General features: G+C 50.9%; 1 protein-coding gene across 3 annotated transcripts in view; it reads left to right on the top strand.

Moving 5' to 3' along the window:
• Nucleotides 1-20,121, top strand: part of adam19b (ADAM metallopeptidase domain 19b) — a 271,511-nt gene that overhangs the window by 215,618 nt on the left and 35,772 nt on the right. For all 3 annotated transcript variants that reach the window (XM_072511913.1, XM_072511914.1, XM_072511915.1), the window contains 4 exons: nucleotides 72-267; nucleotides 527-635; nucleotides 10,418-10,622; nucleotides 13,105-13,182. In XM_072511913.1, coding sequence (XP_072368014.1) covers nucleotides 72-267; nucleotides 527-635; nucleotides 10,418-10,622; nucleotides 13,105-13,182 — 588 coding nt within the window. The remainder of the gene's footprint in view (nucleotides 1-71; nucleotides 268-526; nucleotides 636-10,417; nucleotides 10,623-13,104; nucleotides 13,183-20,121) is intronic.

Here is a 20,121-nt window from a genome sequence, read left to right on the forward strand (position 1 = left end):
GCTGGTGCACGGTGTTCCTTTCAGCAACTACACACTCATGCCCTGATGATGTTTTTTTTTCTTCACAACAGTTAAAGGCCCCTGGCAGTGTTTGCAGGAAATCATTGGGATCATGTGACCTACCTGAGTATTGCTCGGGCGACTCCGAGTTTTGTCCGGCCAACTTTTACCAGATGGATGGTGTCAGCTGTGATGGGGGTCAGGCCTATTGTTACAATGGGATGTGTCTGACTTATGAAAACCAGTGTGTACTGCTTTGGGGTGCTGGTAAGTACAAATAGAAATCCCCAATGGTCCTGGGTTCAATTGTGGCTTCTTTTTTAAATTTAGCTTTGTCTTTTAATAATTGGCTGTTTGTGGACAGTTGTCTGCCTCCGTGGCTGTTGCCTGACCCCCTGCTAGTTTTTATTAATGAGTGACCCTCATTGTTTGACTGTCTTTTCCCATTCCCCTCAAAGCATCTTTGTGTTCGACATTTATTGAAGGTTTCACTCACCTCCCCCGATTTTCTTCTCCGTGGTTACAGGCGCACGGGCTGCTCCGGCAGCATGCTTCGAAATGGTGAATGATGCTGGCGACACGTATGGCAACTGTGGCAAAGACCAGCAGGGAAGTTACCGCAAGTGTGAGACCAGGTAAAAAATGGTCACCTGCTGCTTCACGATGACAATACCCAATTAGTTCACTAATGTTCTGGTGAGGAAGGGAGTCTGCAGTGCTTGTGTTGGGGGAGTGGATAGTCAATGTTAGTCAAGTGCAAACTTCTGTCCGCACAAATTGACAATTCCTGTATTTGATTAGCCTCATGCCGCAAAATGAAGGGCGGGGTGGCGCAGTTGATTGTCTGTGCTAGCACTACTAATGACCAATAGAAATTTGGGCAGAGCTTTCAACCTCTCCCCCTGTCTGATTTTCTTTTCCATTTATTTTAAGTGGATAAAGAAGATCAGTGCGGTATAACCGAGCTTCTGAATTGTAGTCTCTTCCTCTGTGCAATTGTTGATATCCAACTGTACCCATGCATAATGTCTAAAAGAAATAACTTGGATTTATGTCGCACCTTTCAAAACATCAAGATGTCCCCAAGCGCTTTGCAGTTACTGAAGTACTTTTGAGGTGTAGTCACTGATGTAGTGTGGGAAATTCAACAGCCAATTTAAGCACAGCAAAGTGCCCACAAACATCATTCACCAGGTAACCTGTTTATCTTTCAGCAATATTGTTTGAGGGATAAATATTGACACAGATACCAGGGGAGGACCTCCTTAAGCTTTGAAATAATGCCATTGGATCTTTAATGTCTACCTGGGAGAGCAGGCAAGGTCTCCATTAAATATCTGATTTAAAAAGGAAACCTCAGTGCAGCACTTCCTCAGCACTTCACAGGATTGTCAGCCTCAATTTATTTTTGTGTGTTCAAGTATCATGAAATTGAGATCTTCTGGTTTTAGAGGGGAGAGTGCTACTGACTGATGCACAGTTAGAACCTGACCAAGTTACCGACCTTAATAGAACATGACAACAGGCACTGTCACTAACTCTTCTGAACAACTGGCCGATGATTGGTCCCACATTTTGAATTCCTGATCTCAGCCGCGTTGGCAAAAACATGTATCAATTGGAGATGATTCTCTTTCTGGGAAGAGGAGAGGGGGAGAAGAAATGGAAGTGAGTGCGGCAAAAGGGAATGGGAAGGAGAGTAAATAGAGAGGCAATGGCAGTGGGAGAGGAGAGTAGGAGCAACTGTGTGTTACAGTAGGGGAGGAGAAATAGCAATGCCGCCCAATGCCAAGTGGCAGTGCCAAGGCAGGCCCTCGTGGGAGCCCCATGGGGGGGTTTCCAATTGTGCATGGTGGGAGGGAGAGAGTGGGCAGTGAGGGGGGTGGAGCATGCAGGAACTGGGCAGGTGGGGAGTAGGCAGTGAGGGGAGGGAATACCTGCAACACATCCACAGTAGTGGTGGAGTTTCACTTCAGTGCTGATTGGGGTGCCCTTTAAAGATGGTAGCCCGATTTCTGTGGCGTATGTTGAAGTAATTGAGCTGAGTCTGTGGAGCCGGCTCTGTCAAGCCCCGCCCCACCAGAGTGACGGTGTAAACCCTGTCCACTTTTTTTTTTAATACTCACTGGAGAGTTCCACACCAGTTTTCAATCTGAGCCTGACACCTTGACAAAATATGGTAAGATTCCGCCCATGAATTGGGGAGAGTGTGAGAGAGATTGAAGAAGAGGGGATCAAGGAGATGGCAGCAGTGAATTGGGAGAGAGTGGCAAAAAGATATTGGGCCGAATTCGCCTCCGTCGGGATGCTCCGTTTTGCCGGCAGCCCGGGGGTTTCCTGACGGCGTGGGGCTGCCCCACAATGGGAAACCCCATTGAACTGCCAGCAAAACGGAGAATCTCGACGGCGTGCTGAACCAGAGATCTGGCGTGGCGGGATGGAGAATCCAGCCCAGTGGGTCTAATAAATGGCCTTCTGGAGATTTTACTTTAACATTATTAATTAAACAACTTTGCCAGAAGTATTATTTTCCCTGTATAGCCCAGGGTGGAATTTTCACAATTTGTGAGAATGTCAGTCTCTGACTGAAAACTGGCATGTACCTCTCCAGATGAACCGCCGAGTTTACAGACCAGAATTTCAGCCACTCTGAGTAAAGAAAATCTGTAGGTGGGGTTTACACTATCACCCTGGTGGAGTGGGCTTGATCGGGCTAGCAAGACCGCCTCCACGGAGATCGTGGCATCATCTTTAAAGGTCAGCACTGAAAATACACTCACCCCCAGCCCCCACGGACACGCAGGACCCCCCACCACCACCACAGAAGTATTGGGACTCTTTTTCCCCCTTCCACCCACCACCACCATGGCAATACCGTGGGAATTCTTCCCTTCACAACTGTGGTGAAACCACTGTGTTGTGTTGTGCTGCCACAGTAGTAGTAGTAGTACGTGTTGTACAGTATTGCTACTATATTGCATGTTGTACGGTTTTGGCTCTGCCCGTGGCTCCTCCCCCTAGGGCCTGGGTATATAGGCTGCCGACCTTTCACACTGCCTCATTCTGGGGCACACTGCCAGTTCTGTTGTAAGTCAATTAAAGCCATAGTTAATTCACTCTGCGTTCTCCGTCTTAATGGATGGCATATCAATTTAATTGACTTAAATTAAATCAAAGAGCTGTTTAACATGGATCCAAGTCGCAAACCGGACCTCCTGCAGGTCGACCCTCAATCAGCTGACGCCGATGTCTTCTTCGCACACTGGCTTCGTTGTCTAGAATCCTTCATCAATTCTGCCGCCGTCGCCGTCTCCGTGGAACACAAGCTGCGAGTCCTCATCTCCCGGGTGAGCCCGCAAATTTGTCTCATCTTCCAGGACGCGGCCTCGTTTGATAAAACCATTACTCTCTTGAAAGGATGGTATGTGAGGTGGGTTAACGGACTGTTCGCCAGGCACCTCCTTGCCACACGGTGTCAGCGCCCTGGAGAGTCGCTGGCAGAATTTCTGCGCGTTTTGCAGGTGCTCGGCAGGGCCTGCAACTGCGAGGCGGTGTCGGCTGCTAAGCACACCGAACTCCTGATCCGGGACGCTTATGTTGCCGGCATTGACTCACACTGCGTTCGCCAGCACCTGTTAGGGAGGGAGACACTCGACCTCCGCGAAACACTGCAGCTTGCTGAATCGCTGGATGTGGTCTTCCGTGACATGGGGGCCTATGCCTCCGACCACATGGCACCCTTGGTGACGCGGGGGACGCCATCTTCGACGCCACCCACTATGTGTGACCCGTGGGGTCCGCCATCCTCGACGCCACCCGCCACGTGCGACCCACGGGCACCGCCATCTTCGCCGCAAACCGCCACGTACGACCCGCGGGGGCCACCATCTCCAATGCCATTTTTGAAGTCCACCGCTGCATCTTCAACGCCATTTGTGAAGTCCACCGCCGCCTCCCGGAACTCCGGCTCGCCTGTCCGTCAGCTGGCTTCCGCTACTCTCGGCCGGCCCGTCTGCTGTCCGAAGCCCGCCCGCTGTCCGAAGCCAGCTCGCCGTCCGGTGGCCGCCTCCATCATCCTAGATCAGTCTCGGCCTCGCTAAATCTACGATGGCGGTCCGGATCAACGGCCACGAGATAGCCTGCCTTTTTGACTCTGGGAGCACAGACCGCTTCATACACCCGGACACGGTACGGCGCTACTCCCTTCCCGTTTTACCCACAGCCCAGAAAATCTGCCTGGCCTCTGGGTCGCACACCGTGCAAATCCGTGGGTACGGTGTCGTGACTCTCACGGTACGGGGCGTATCTTTCAAAAATTTTAATCTCTTTGTCCTCCCACAGCTCTGCGCAGCAATTCTTCTGGGTCTCGACTTCCAGTGCAACCTCCAGAGTATCACCCTGAAGTTCGATGGACCCCTGCCCCCTCTCACCGTCTGTAGCCTCTCAACCCTTAGGGTCACCTCTCCCTCGTTCTTCGCCAACCTTACCCCAGACTGTAAGCCCGTCGCCACTAAGAGCAGACGATACAGTGCTCGGGACATGACCTTCATCAAGTCGGAGGTTCAGCGATTCCGGAGAGAGGGGATCATAGAGGCCAGTAACAGCCCCTGGAGAGCTCAGGTGGTGGTCGTCAAGACTGGGGAGAAGCACTGGATGGTCATCGACTACAGTCAGACTATCAACCGGTACACGCAGCTCGATGCATACCCCCTTCCCCGCATATCTGACATGGTCAATCAGATTGCGCAGTACCGGGTCTTCTCCACCGTGGACCTGAAGTCCGCGTACCACCAGCTCCCTATCCGCCCGGAGGACCGCCAGTACACTGCCTTCGAGGCAGCTGACCGCCTCTACCACTTTCTCCGGGTTCCCTTCGGCGTCACCAATGGGGTCTCGGTCTTCCAGCGAGGGATGGACCGAATGTTGGACCAGTGCGGGCTGTGGGCTACATACCCGTACTTAGATAATGTCACCATCTGCGGCCATTATCAGCAGGACCACGACGCTAATCTCAAGAAATTCCTCCACACTGCCCAGCTCCTTAACCTGACCTACAACAAGGAGAAGTGTGTTTTCCGCACAACCTGGCTAGCCATCCTCGGCTGTGTTGTGGAAAACAGAGTCCTAGGGCCCGAATCCGACCACATGTGCCCCCTCACAGAACTTCCTGATGCGACCATCAATTCACTCGAAGACACGTGGAGTAGTAAACCGTGGTTTTAATCAGCTTAGAACTGTGCCTGCCTGCGACCGGTACAACACTGAAGGCGGCCCCGCAGGTCAGTTGCTCTTATACTTCCTCTAAAGGAGAGGAGCCATGGGTGGAGCCCGTACATGCCCCAACATATCCCCCTGTGGGTGAAGCCACACAATGGCCCATAGGTGGAGCCCACAGGGTTAATAACATAACATAACATAATACAGTGCACTGGTGAATTATCAGTAATTCTACATTCACCACACTTCCCCTTCCCCACAGCCTCGAGGTCCTCAAACGATGCCTGGGGCTTTTCTCCTACTTTGCCCAGTGGATCCCCAACTATGTGGACAAAGCCCACCCACTTATTAAAACCACTACATTTCCCCTGACGGCTGAGGCCCGCTTGGCCTTCGGCCGCATCAAGGCCGATAATTGGGGCTCATTCTGAGGTCGGTGGGACCTCTACAAACGGGATGGTCTACACCTGGACCAGAGGGGTACCAATATCCTGGGAGGGAAATTTGCTAATGCTCTTTGAGAGGGTTTAAACTAGTTCAGCAGGGGCTTGGGAACTTGAATTGTAGCTCCAGTATACAGGAGGTTGAGAGTAGTGAGGTCCTGAGTAAGGTTTCAAAGTTGCAGGAGTGTACCGGCAGGCAGGAAGGTGGTTTAAAGTGTCTTCTTCAATGCCAGGAGCATGCGGAATAAGGTGGGTGAACTTGCGGCATGGGTTGGTACCTGGGACTTCGATGTTGTGGCCATTTCGGAGACATGGATAGAGCAGGGACAGGAATGGTTGTTGCAGGTGCCGGGGTTTAGATATTTCAGTAAGCTCAGGGAAGGTGTTAAAAGAGGGGGAGGGGTGACATTGTTAGTCAAGGACAGCATTACGGTGGCAGAAAGGACGTTTGATGAGGACTCGTCTGCTGAGGTAGTATGGGCTGAGGTTAGAAACAGGACAGGAGCGGTCACCCTGTTAGGGGTTTTCTATAGGCCTCCGAAAAGTTCCAGAGATGTAGAGGAAAGGATTGCAAAGATGATTCTGGATAGGAGTGAAAGCAACAGGGTAGTTGTTATGGGGGACTTTAACTTTCCAAATATTGACTGGAAATGCTATAGTTCGAGTACTTTAGATGGGTCCGTTTTTGTCCAATGTGTGCAGGAGGGTTTCCTGACACAGTATGTAGATAGGCCAACGAGAGGCGAGGCCATATTGGATTTGGTACTGGGTAATGAACCAGGACAGGTGTTAGATTTGGAGGTAGGTGAGCACTTTGGTGATAGTGACCACAATTCGATTGCGTTTACTTTAGTGATGGAAAGGGATAGATATATACCGCAGGGCAAGAGTTATATCTGGGGGAAAGGCAATTATGATGCGATGAGGCAAGACTTAGGATGCATCGGATGGAGAGGAAAACTGCAGGGGATGGGCACAATGGAAATGTGGAGCTTGTTCAAGGAACAGCTACTGCGTGTCCTTGATAAGTATGTACCTGTCAGGCAGGGAGGAAGTGGTCGAGCAAGGGAACCGTGGTTTACTAAAGCAGTCGAAACACTTGTCAAGAGGAAGAAGGAGGCTTATGTAAAGATGAGACATGAAGGTTCAGTTAGGGCGCTCGAGAGTTACAAGTTAGCTAGGAAGGACCTAAAGAGAGAGCTAAGAAGAGGCAGGAGGGGACATGAGAAGTCTTTGGCAGGTAGGATCAAGGATAACCCTAAAGCTTTCTACAACTATATCAGGAATAAACGAATGACTAGGGTAAGAGTAGGGCCAGTCAAGGACAGTAGTGGGAAGTTGTGCTTGGAGTCCGAGGAGATAGGAGAGGTGCTAAATGAATATTTTTCGTCAGTATTCACACAGGAAAAAGACAATGTTGTCGAGGAGAATACAGAGATTCAGGCTACTAGACTAGAAGGGCTTGAGGCTCATAAGGAGGAGGTGCTAGCAATTCTGGAAAGTGTGAAAATAGATAAGTCCCCTGGGCAGGATGGGATTTATCCAAGGATTCTCTGGGAAGCTAGGGAGGAGATTGCTGAGCCTTTGGCTTTGATCTTTAAGTCATCTTTGTCGTCAGGAATAGTGCCAGAAGACTGGAGGATAGCAAATGTTGTCCCCTTGTTCAAGAAGGGGAGTAGAGACAACCCCGGTTACTCTAGACCAGTGAGCCTTACTTCTGTTGTGGGCAAAATCTTGGAAAGGTTTATAAGAGATAGGATGTATAATCATCTGGAAAGGAATAATTTGATTAGAGATAGTCAACACGGTTTTGTGAAGGGTAGGTCGTGCCTCACAAACCTTATTGAGTTCTTTGAGAAGGTGACCAAACAGGTGGATGAGGGTAAAGCAGTTGATGTGTTGTATATGGATTTCAGAAAAGCGTTTGATAAGGTTCCCCATGGTAGGCTACTGCAGAAAATACAGAGGCATGGGTTTCATTGTGATTTAGCAGTTTGGATCAGAAATTGGCTAGCTGGAAGAAGACAAAGGGTGGTGGTTGATGGGAAATGTTCAGACTGGAGTCCAGTTACTAGTGGTGTACCACAAGGATCTGTTTTGGGGCCACTACTCTTTGTCATTTTTATAAATGACCTGGAGGAGGGCGTTGAAGGATGGGTGAGTAAATTTGCAGATGACACTAAAGTCGGTGGAGTTGTGGACAGTGCGGAAGGATGTTACAAGTTACAGAGGGACATAGATAAGCTGCAGCGCTGGGCTGAGAGGTGGAAAATGGAGTTTAATGCAGAAAAGTGTGAGGTGATTCATTTTGGAAGGAATAACAGGAAGACAGAGTACTGGGCTAATGGTAAGATTCTTGACAGTGTGGATGAGCAGAGAGATCTCGGTGTCCATGTACATAGATCCCTGAAAGTTGCCACCCAGGTTGAGAGGGTTGTTAAAAAGGCGTACGGTGTGTTAGCTTTTATTGGTTGAGGGATTGAGTTTCGGAGCCATGATGTCATGTTGCAGCTGTACAAAACTCTGGTGCGGCCGCATTTGGAGTATTGCGTGCAATTCTGGTTGCCGCATTATAGGAAGGATGTGGAAGCATTGGAAAGGGTGCAGAGGAGATTTACCAGAATGTTGCCTGGTATGAAGGGAAGATCTTATGAGGAAAGGCTGAGGGATTGAGGCTGTTTTCATTAGAGAGAAGAAGGTTAAGAGGTGATTTAATTGAGGCATACAAGATGATCAGAGGATTGGATAGGGTGGACAGTGAGAGCCTTCTTCCTCGGATGGTGATTGGTGATGTCTAGCACAAGGGGACATAGCTTTAAATTGAGGGGAGATAGATATAAGACAGATGTTAGAGGTAGGTTCTTTACTCAGAGAGTAGTAATGGCGTGGAATGCCCTGCCTGCAACAGTAGTGGACTCGCCAACACTTAAGGGCATTCAAATGGTCATTGGATAGACATATGGACGATAAGGGAATAGTGTAGATGGGCTTTAGAGTGGTTTCACAGGTCGGCGCAACATTGATGGCCGAAGGGCCTGTACTGCGCTGTAATGTAATATTCTATGTTCTATCACTAAGGCCGCCATGCATGCGGTGGACGAGTCCATCCCCTTCCAAGTCGAGAGCCTTGGTCTAGAGCTTTCCCAGTCTCCCGCTGGCAGGAGGTCCTTCCCGAGGCGCTCCAATCCATCCGGTCGCTTCTCTGCACCGCTACTAATGTGACCCCTCACGAGAGGATATTTGCCTTCCCCAGAAGGTCCACCTCGGGGGTCTCGCTCCCGATCTGGCTGACAGTTCCGGGGCCCGTCCTCCTCCAACGGCATGTGAGGACTCATAAGTCGGATCCTCTGGTCGAGAGGGTTCTTCTTCTCCATGCGAATCCCCAGTATGCCTACGTGGCTCACCATGACGGGCGGGAGGACACAGTCTCCCTTCGAGATTTGGCACCTGCAGGTTCCCCAGCGACTGTCACCGGCGCTCCTGACCCTATTCCTCCCCTCTCTGCTACTCGACCCGACCCCATACCTCCTTCCCCCGTTGCTGCCCACCCGTCTGGGAACACAGAAGCTGTCTTGCTCCCGGACACACCGGCCTCAACGCCTCCGCTGACTCCGATGTCCACACCACTGCCGGAACTGAGGCGGTCACGGCAGACAATCAAAGCCCCCGTTAGGCTTAATCTCTGACACAACTTGTTCACTTCATCCCCGCCGGACTTTTTTTAAACAGGGGGTGAATGTGGTGAAACCACTGTGTTGTATTGTGCTGCCACAGTAGTACGTGTTGTAATATTGTAGCAATACTGTACATGTTGTACATTTTTGGCTCTGCCCGTGGCTCCTCCCCCTAGGGCCTGGGTATATAAGCTGCCAACCTTTCACACTACTTCATTCTGGGGCACATTGCCAGTTCTGTTGTAAGTCAATTAAAGCCATAGTTAATTCACTCTGCGTTCTCCGTCTTAATTGATGGCATATCAACAGCCATGTTGTCTGCCAACACCCCCTTCCTCACACCTTCACAGGCATCAGCCATTCCCAAACCACTCCACAGAAACGGAACCCTAAAAATGGAGTCCCAAGAGGACCTGCCCCAGCACAGGTTGGTGCCAGTCTGGGCCAGAGGGAAATGGCAGGACACTGTCCAGGCATGCCCCACTCCCTTCAGGGGCTATACCTGGCATCCCCATCGAGATCCCTTCAATTGAATTCCATCTTCAAATATCTATTAGGAACACATTAGCGAGAATATTTTTTTTGGGGGGGGGGAGGAATCACCTGTGGGGAGGCTCGTTAATGATATTAAAATGTAGTTGAATGTATAGAAATGAGATTCCCCATTACATCACTGGTGTGAGGCTCGGAAAATCAGGTAACACGATCTTGCCGCAGAGAATCCTGTTTCCTGACCTTTGTGGGATTTTGAACTCGCATCACCATTTACACTCGTGAGGATGGGCCGCAAAACTGCCCCCATGAACAAATTGAGGGCCAGTTTTTCAGCGGCAGAGGTGACCCCCAGTGGGATATATTGGTCCTGCTACTGTCAACGGGATTTCCCGGGATTTCCCATTGACTGCACTCCTCGTCGTCAGGAAACCGTTCGCTGGCGTCGGTCCGGAATTTCCCGCCAGCATGAACAGCCGGTAAATCCTGCCCTGAATCTTTGGCATTGCGCATTATTTGGCAGCCGCAGAGAAATAATCAGTGCTCTCAGCCCTGCTAACTGTTTAATATGTTTTTTTTTTGTCATGATAGGAATGCCAAGTGTGGGAAAATACAATGTCAAAGTGCAGCTCAAAAACCCCTGGACACAAACGCTGTTGCCATAGACACCACAATAACGTTGGATGGAAGGAAGGTGCAGTGCAGGGGAACACATGTGTACACAACTTCAGAGCTGGAAGGGGACATTCTGGACCCAGGATTGGTCATGACTGGAACAAAATGTACTGAGAAACATGTAAGTTCCTCTGGCTTGTCAAAGAAAGTGAGTTTGACAAATGGGAGCAGGGCTTTACTGGTCTGTGGACTAAAACAGGTTTAGACCATGAGCATTTTTCCAGTAATCTCAGTCCACTTTTTGTGTGACTCTCATCCCATTAAAACAACTGCAGATAAGGTGGCTACTATGTGCTCTGTCAAGTTACCAGGTGGATATGTTTGAGGCACAGCAAGTTGTGTCATCATTACTCTGTGGCTTGCAGCATTTGGATATGATTGTGCGGCCCGTGATCTGCTCATTAACTTATTTTTCATGGTACTGCTAATTTTGGTTGCCTCTCACATGAAGTCACCTTACAGAGATGCACACTCTTTCCATATGCCGAGACTTTCCAGCCCTGCCTTAATGGGTTTTCTTGCAGGATCCTGGCAGGATCTCTTCCATTCTCCCCTCTTTTCTTTCTCTCTCCCACTCAATTTTTGCAATTTGCCTATTTCCCATTCCCCCCGCTATTTGTCCCTCACCCATTCCGTTCTCTATATGTCTTTCTTCTGTTTCCCTCTCTATTTTTCTCTCTCTGGTCCCCCTCTCTTTCTCTCTCTCTCTCACTCCTATTCCCTCCTCTCTCTCTCTCATGTTCCCCCTCTTTCCCTCTCTCTCTCTCTCCTTCCCCCCCCCCCCCCTCTCTCTCTCATTTTCTCTCTCTCTTTCCCATTCGTCCCTCACCTGTTCTGTTTTCTATATGTCTTTCTCCCATTTCCCTCTCTATTTTTCTCCCTCCTGTCCCCCTCTCTTTCTCTCCTGTCCCTCCTTTCTCTCTCTCTCTCTCTCTCTCATTTCTTGCTTCATGTTTTCATTGCTCCCTGCTCATACTTTGGATCCCTCTGAAAGGCATTCCAGACCCTGTGACCTAAGGATAGGCCTTGCTGCATTTGGGTCCTGATTTTATTTACGGTCCTGTCAAAGGTACAGCTGGAGTCCGCTGGAATGACCACAGATGTCTGGCCCTGATCAGGGTGGGCATGGGGATGGCTGACATTCCCGGTCTGCTAAAACTTATTCTCTTCCTCAGAACTCACCCACCAAAACAGAGGAACCTGCAGCACTGTGCAAATAAACAGAATCCTGGGGCTGGATTTTAAATACCCCACCACCTACCCCGGTGGGCATGTTTTCGGCAGGGGGTGAATGTAAAATATAAGGGGCAGCAAGTCCACCACCTCTATGCCCACCCGGAGCTGTCCCCTATCATATGGTAGGTGGCTGGGTGTCAAAATTGGCAACCTTTCCACCAATTTTAAATAAATCATTAACGGTCAATTAAGTTTGTCACCAAGCCAATTGACCAGGTTTATGCTCTGCCATACCATAATATTGTTGCTGAGGGCAGGCGGGTGGGAGTAGGGGCAGTCTGCTTTTGAGCTTGTCAAAAAAAGGTAGGAAGTGTTTTGGGCCAGGGTTTAGAGAACCCCAAAGTGTATCATGGAGTTCACCTGACCCACAACTTTTAATAGATTGTAGTATGGGGAGCACAGGGCCCACTCTACAGTTGTGGTACAGCAGAAATGGAAAAGTATTTTTTTAAGCAAAACAATATTCTATGAACTCAAGTTAACCTTTTTCAAACATACAGTGAACATCTTAGCAACCATCAATTCAAATACAACCCCCAAAGAATACAACACTAAGTAATCCTTAATGACTTCCCAAACAACATCCAGAAGACTTAAACACCTTTTACCAGAAGCACATCAGGATAAAGTCACGACTGTTATTAGCTTTAAATCACCAGGATCGATTTACAATCTTTAGATTACAGAGAGAGATTCATACACCTTCTGGCTGTGACTGCAGCTATCCAGCTCTGAAAACAAAACTAAAACACACCCTGCAGCAACACCCTAAAACGAAAGTCAAAAGCTGACAGACAGCCCAGCGCCACCCACTCTCTGACGTCACTGCAGTAATAAACACCCATTTCTTAAAGGTACTCACACTACAGATATTTATATACACACCCATTTATAAACACCCATTTCTTAATGGTGCTCCCCCATGACAGAAGGGTGGGAGCATATAGTTTGTGGGGTGGGGATGGGGGGGGAGGGGTGTACGCATCATGGGCATCCCCTTCCAACATGATATTACCCACCTTTGTTCCTTTCTGCCTGCCTTCAATGCCAGTACCAAGTTAAGGTATTTATAAAGGAAACATAGACAACTTGGTACATTGTTGGAAAGAGAGAGAACATATGTTGAGGTTTTTAATAATAAAAAAAAACATTCTGGGGATATGGACATGCTGGCATGGCCGATATTTTTTGACCATCCTTAGTTGTCCCTGAGAAGTTGGTGATGAACTTTCTTGAACCGCTGCAGTCGCGTGGTGACTGTACTCCGAGTGTTGAAAGGGAGAGAGTTGCAGGATTTTGATCCCGTGAATGTGTGTGAGGCCTACTGGCCTTTTCTTGACACTCAAGGTTCTTATTATTTTCCACAGATATGCTTTGAAGGACAATGTCGAGATTCTTCTTTCTTGGCAGCAGATGAATGTGCCGCTAAATGCCACAACCATGGGGTAGGAGTCTAACCTCTCTCAGTCATTCTTTTTATTTGGCATTGCACCATGGAGACGGGAAGTTGGAGAAGACCAGTCTGTAGAATCCCAAAATTATTATGGCACCGAAGAAAGCCACTCAGCCCATCATATCTGCACCAGCTCCCCAAATGACCATTGGAATTTACTGCCAATCTCCTGCCTTTCCCCCATACCCCTGCACATTGTTTCTATTGAAATAATCATCTAATTAATATTCTCTTGAATGCCTCGATTGAACCTGCCTCCACCACACTTTCAGGCAGTGCGATCAGACCTGAATCACTCACTGTGTGAAAAAACATTTTTCTCACATAACAATTGCTTATTTTGCAAATCACTTTAAATCTGTGCCATCTTGATATTGATCGGTCGATGAGCGGGGCCAGTTTCTCCCTGTCTACTCTGTCCAGCCCCCTCATGATTTTGAACGTCACTATCAAATCTCCTCTTAGACTTTTTCTCTCCAAGGAAAACAGTTCCAAGCTCTCCAATCTAGCCTCATAACTGAAGTTTCTCATCCCTGGAACCATTCTTGTAAACCTCTTCTGCACTCTCTCCAAAGTGTTCACATCTTTCCGACAGTGTGGCACCCTGAACTGTATACAATACTGCAACTGAGGTCAAACTAGTATATGTTCAGCATAAACCTCTTGCTCTTGTACTCTATGCCCCATTAATAAAGCCCAGAATACTATATACTTCATTAACTGCTCTCGCCACTTGCCTTCAATGATCCATGCACATATACACCCAGGTCCCTCTGGTCTTGAACCCATTTAAGAATTTTGTCTCTCCATGTTCTTCCCACTAAAATGCACCACCTTCCACTTCTCCGCATTGAACTTCATTTGCCACCTATCTGCCCACTCCACCCACTTGCCTATGTTCTTTTGTAGTTCTGCACTGTCCACTTCACAGTTTATAATACTTCCCAGGTTTGTGTCATCTACAAACTTTGAAATTGTCCCCTGCACAGCAAGACGTATATCAGGAAAAGCAAGGGTCCCAGTACCAACCCCTGGGGAGCACAACTATAAACTTTCCTCCAGCCTGAAAGATATCCATTGGCCGTTACTTTCTGCTTCCTTTATTCAGCCAATTTTGTATCCATTTCGAACTGTCACTTTTATTCAATGAGGTATAACTTTTCTCACAAGTCTGTTGTGTGGCACCATGTCCAATGCCTTCTGAAAATCCATGTACACTACATCAACAGCATTACCCTCATCGGCACTTTCTGTTACCTCCGCAAAAAAACTCCAGCAAGTTAGTTAAACATTATTTCTCCTTTTGAAATCTATGATGGCTTTTCCTAATCAACCCAAGTTTTTCCATGTGATTACTAATTCTTACCTGAATAATTGTTTCTCGCAGCTTGCTCACCACTGATATTAAACTGACTGTTCTGTAGTTGCTGGATTATCGTAGAATCATAGAAAAGTTACAGCACAGAAGAAAGCCATTCGGCCTATCATGGGCGGGTTTCTGCGGGAATTGGCGGGACTGGCGCGAAGGAGTGGCATGAACCACTCCGGCGTCGGGCCACCCCAAAGGTGCGGTTCAGGGGATAGGCCGGCGCCGGAGTGGTTTGCGCCGCACCGGCCGGTGGGGAAGGGGCTTGGCGCCACGCCAACCGGTGCCGATGGGCCTCTGCCAGCCGGCGCGAGTTGGCGTATGCGCGGGAGCACCAGCGTGTGCTGGCGTCATCCCAGCGCATGCGCAGGGCGGGTTCATCTCCGCGTCGGCCATCGCGGAGGACCACAGCTGCCGACGCGGAAGAATAGAGTGCCCCCACAGCACAGGCCCGCCCGCAGATCGGTGGGCTCCGATCGCGGGCCAGGCAACCGTGGGGGCACCTCCCGGGGCCAGATCCCCCTGCGCCCCCCCCCGAGTACCCCGGAGGCCGCCCGCGCAGCCAGGTCCCGCCGGCAAATACCTGGTGTCATAAACGCCGGCCGGACTGGCCGAAAACAGGCGGCCACTCGGCCCATCGCGGGCCGGAGAATCGCCGGGGAGGGGCGCTGCCAGCGGCTACCGACTGGCGCGGCGCGATTCCCGCCCCCGCCAAAACCCTGGCGCCGGAGAGTTCGGCAGCCAGCGGGGGCAGGATTCATGCCGCCCCCCCTGCGATTCTCCGACCCGGCGGGGGTTTGGAGAATCCCGCCCCTTGTCCATGCCAGCCTGGGACACCCAGGTGCCCTTTCTAATCCCAGCTTCCTGGATCTGGTACATAGCCCTGTAGCTCACAGCAATTAATGTGCAGATCCAGGTACCTTTTTAAAAGCATTTAGGGTCGCTGCCTCTGCCACCTTACAACCTTTTTTGAACACGAGTATAATGATTACAATTCTCCAGTCTTCTGGCACCTCCCGTGAGTCTAGAGAAAACTGGAAGAATATGGTCAGTGCTCACTCCCACTCTCCCTGGCGGGGAGAGTGCAGACGATCAAGATGAACATATTGCTAAGGTTCCTCTTCCTGTTTAGATCCATTCCGATCTTCTTCCCCAAGGCCTTTTTCCAAAACGTTGACAATCTAATCATGGCGTTTGTGTGGGGGGCTAAGAACCCGAGAATTCCCAAACAGCCACTGCAAAGAAGGAAAATCAAAGGGGGCTTGGCCTTACCAAACCTACAATACTACCACTGGGCAGCAACGGCAGAAAGAGTGAGGGGATGGGTACAAGAACCCGGCCAGATTGGGTACCAATGGAGGAGGCATCCTGTAAAGGAATGACCCTCCGGGCCCTGGCTACAGCAGCACTCCCATCCTCCTCAACAAGATGCACAACGAGCCCAGTGGTAGCGGCCACGCTGAGAACATGGACCCAGCTGAGGCAACACTTCGGGATAACCAAAATGTCCCCCATGGCCCCCATCTGCGGCAATCACAGATTCCCCCCAGCCATGCTAGATACCACCTTCAAAAGATGGAGGCGGGACGGGGGCTTCGGGGACGGTCGGGGACTTCTACATAGGGCACAGACTGGTGACACTAGACAAACTGACGAGGAAGTGGAAACTAGCAAAAGGACAGGAAATGAGACACCTCCAAATAAAGCACCTCCTCTGCAAAGAGACAGGAGGGTACTCCGGGGCCCCAGAAAGCACACTACTAGAGGACTTGATAGGCACAAGCAACGAGAAGGAGGGGCTATGTGGGAAAATATACAGCCAGCTACTGTACAGGGCCCGGACTCCACTGGACGAGACCAGACAAAAATGGGAGGATGAACTGGGGACAGAGGTAGGATGGGGACTCTGCAGCGAAGCACTGAGCAGGGCTAACTCCACCTCCTCCAGTGCAAATCTAAGCCTAATGCAGCTCAAAGTGGTGCACAGAGCGCATCTGACCAGAACCCGAATGAGCAGGTCCTTCCCGGAGGTGGAGGACAAATGTGAACGGTGTCAGAGGGGCCCGGCCAACCACACCCACATGTTTTGGGCTTGTCCCAAACTTGTTGGGTTCTGGCAGCCTTTTCCGGGTTGGTAGGCCGGCTGGTGTGGTCCTCAGGGGGGTGCGGGGGGATCCGGCCCCGGGGTGGTGCCCCCATGGTGGCCTGGCCCGCGATTGGGGCCCACTGATCGGGCGGGCCTGTGCCGTGGGGCACTCCTTCCTTCCGTGCCGGTCCATGTCGGGCTCCACCATGGCTGGCGCGAAGAAGATATCCCCCTGCACATGTGGTAGAATACGCTGGCCGGTCTGTGCATGCGCTAGAATACGCTGGCCGGTCTGTGCATGCGCTAGAATACGCTGGCCGGTCTGTGCATGCGCGGAACCTGCGCATGCACTAACTCGCTCCGGCCCTTCGGCGCCGGTTGGCGCAGCACCAAACCCTCTGGTGCCGGCCTAGCCCCCGGAAGTGCGGAGGATTCCGCAACTTCCAGTCGGCCCGATGCCAGAGTGGTTTGCGCTGCCTATTACGCCGGTGTCGGGCCATCGCGGGCATTCGGGAGAATCCCGCATCTGGTTCTTTTTTTTTAATAAACATTTTATTGAGGTATATTTTTGGAATTGTAACAGCAACAAAATCAACAATGTACATGAAAATATAAACATAATGCAAATACCGCCTCCCTCCCCCACAGGTCCCACCATTACTTAACCCCCTAATTTACGCTAACCTACCCACCCCCCCCCCCCCCCTCCCCCCCCCCCCCCCCCCCCCCCTTCTGCTGACGATTAATTCTCTGCGAAGAAGTCAATGAATGGTTGCCACCTCCGGGCGAACCCTAACAATGACCCTCTCATGGCGAACTTAATTTTCTCCAGGCAGAGAAAGCCAGCCATGTCCGATAGCTAGGTCTCCGACTTCAGGGGCCTTGTGTCCCTCTATGCTAGTCATTTCCGCCTCCGGGCTACCAGGGAAGCAAAGGCCAGAACGTCTGCCTCTTTCTCGTCCTGGATTCCGGATCCTGCGACACCCCGAAAATTGCCACCTCTGGACTCAATGCCACCCTCGTATTTAATACCTTGGACATGACATCCACAAACCCCTGCCAAAATCCCCCAAGCTTTGGACATGTCCAAAACATGTGGACATGGTTCGCCGGTCCTCCCGCACATTTTGCGCACCTGTCCTCCACCCCAAAGAATCTGCTCATCCGGGCACCTGTCATGTGGGCCCGGTGCACGACCTTGAATTGAATCAGGTTGAGCCTAGCACACGTCGCGGTCACGTTGACTCAACGCGTCCGCCCAAAGGCCCTCCTCTATCTCTCCCCCCAGCTCCTCCTCCCACTTTCGCTTCAGCTCCTCGGTCTACGTTTCCTCTGATCCCATAAGCTCCTTATAAATGTCGGAAAAGCTTCCCCTCCTATCCATCCTCTAGAAACCACCCTATCCTGAATCTCCCTTAGCGGCAGGAGTGGGAAGGATGGTACCTGTCTACGCAGAAAGCCCAGCACCTGCACATATCAAAATTAGTTTCCCCCCGCCAATGCAAACTTCTCCTCCAGAGCCCTCATGCTCGGAAAGCTCCCCTCTATAAACAAGCCCCCCATCCTCTCAATCCCTGCTCTCCGACAAATTCGAAACCCCCCGTCCATCCTCCCCGGGGCAAACCGGTGATTATCGCAGATTGGGGACCAGACCGATGCTCCCACCTGTCTCCTCCACTGCCCCCAGACTCTCAAGGCCGCCACCACCACGGGGCTGGATACAAAGACTAGACGGTCCTCCCGAGCGGGAAAGGCAGAGGCGCAGTTACCAGCGCCCCCAGACTTGTGCCCTTGCAAGAAGCCGCCACCATACGCACCCATGCCGACCCCCCCCCCTCCACCAGCCACTTCCTAACCATGGCTATATTAGCCGCCCAGTAATAATTGCTAAAGTTCGGCAGCGCCAGCCTGCCCTCCCCCGACTTTGCTCAAGCATTACCCTCCTCACTTGCAGGGACTTGCCCCACCATACAAAGCCCGCTATAACTTTATTGACCCGCTTAAAAAAGGACTGTGGGATGAAGATGGGGAGAAATTGAAAAACAAACAGGAATCTCGGGAGGACCGTCATTTTCACCGTTTGAACTCTGCCCGCCAGAGACAATGGGAGCGCATCACATCTCCGGAAATCCTCCTTCATCTGATCCACCAACCGGGCCAAGTTCAGTTTATGTAGCTGGTCCCAATCCCGCGCCACTTGGATACCCAGGTACCTGAAACTGTCCCCTACCACTCTATATGGCTGTTCCCCCTGTCTCCTCTCCTGACCCCTCGCCTGGACCATAAACATCTCGCTCTTCCCCATATTAAGCTTATACCCCGAAAACCGGCCGAATTCCCCTAAAATTCCCATAATTACTTCCATCCCCTCAATTGGATCCAAAACATACAAAAGCAGGTCGTCTGCATACAGCGAGACTCTATGCCCCCCCCCCCCCCCCCCCCCCCCGGACAGCCCCTTGAGGCCCTAAGAGCAATTGCCAGCAGCTCTATAGCCAGCGCAAACAGCAGTGGGGAGAGGGGGCATCCCTGTCTCATCCCCCGGTGCAGTCTAAAATAGTCCGAAGTCGTCCTGTTCATCCGTACACTTGCCACAGGAGCCTGGTATAGCAACCTGACCCAGTCAATAAAGCTCCTCCCAAATCCGAACCGCTCCGGAACCTCCCATAAATAATCCCACTCAACCCGGTCAAAAGCTTTCTCCACATCCATCGCGACCACTACCTCCACCTCCCTACTCTCGGGGGCATCATGATCACGTTTAACAGCCTTCTTACATTGGCCACCAGCTGCCTGCCCTTAGCGAACCCCGTCTGATCCTCCACAATGACATTCGGCACACAATCCTCAATCCTAGAGGACAAACTTTTGGCCAGCAGTTTGGCATCTACGTTCAACAGGGAAATCGGTCTGTAAGACCCACATAGCTCCGGGTTCTTGTCCTGCTTCAGTATAAGTGAAATCGTGGCCTGTGACATCATCTAGGGCAGAACCCCCCTTCCTCTTGCCTCGTTAAACCCCTTCATCAGCACCGGTCCCACTATCCCGGAGAACTTTTTATAGAACTCTGCTGGGTACCAGTCCGGCCCCGGGGCCTTACCCGACTGCATGGCGTTCAAGCCCTCCACTATCTCTTCCAACCCAATCGGGGACCCCAGCCCTTCTACCCCAGCCCTTCTACCAGCTCCCTGTCCACCTTCGGGAAAGTCAGCCCCTCCAGGAAGTGCCTCATCCGTTCTGGCCCCGTAGGGGGTTCCGACTTGTACAACCTGCTGTAAAAATCCCGAAACGCCTTACTCACCCCTGCCGAGTCCCCAACTAAGTTCCCATCCCCGTCGATAACTTTCCCTATTTCTCTAGCTGCCTCCCTCTTCCTGAGCTGCTGTGCAAGCATCAGCTGGCCTTCTCACCATGCTCGTATATCACCCATCTCGCCTTTCTGAGCTGTTCCACTGCCCTCACCGTGGTTAACAAGCTAA

The sequence above is a fragment of the Scyliorhinus torazame genome, chromosome 7 (assembly GCF_047496885.1).
Source record: "Scyliorhinus torazame isolate Kashiwa2021f chromosome 7, sScyTor2.1, whole genome shotgun sequence".
Classification (NCBI taxonomy): Eukaryota; Metazoa; Chordata; class Chondrichthyes; order Carcharhiniformes; family Scyliorhinidae; genus Scyliorhinus; species Scyliorhinus torazame.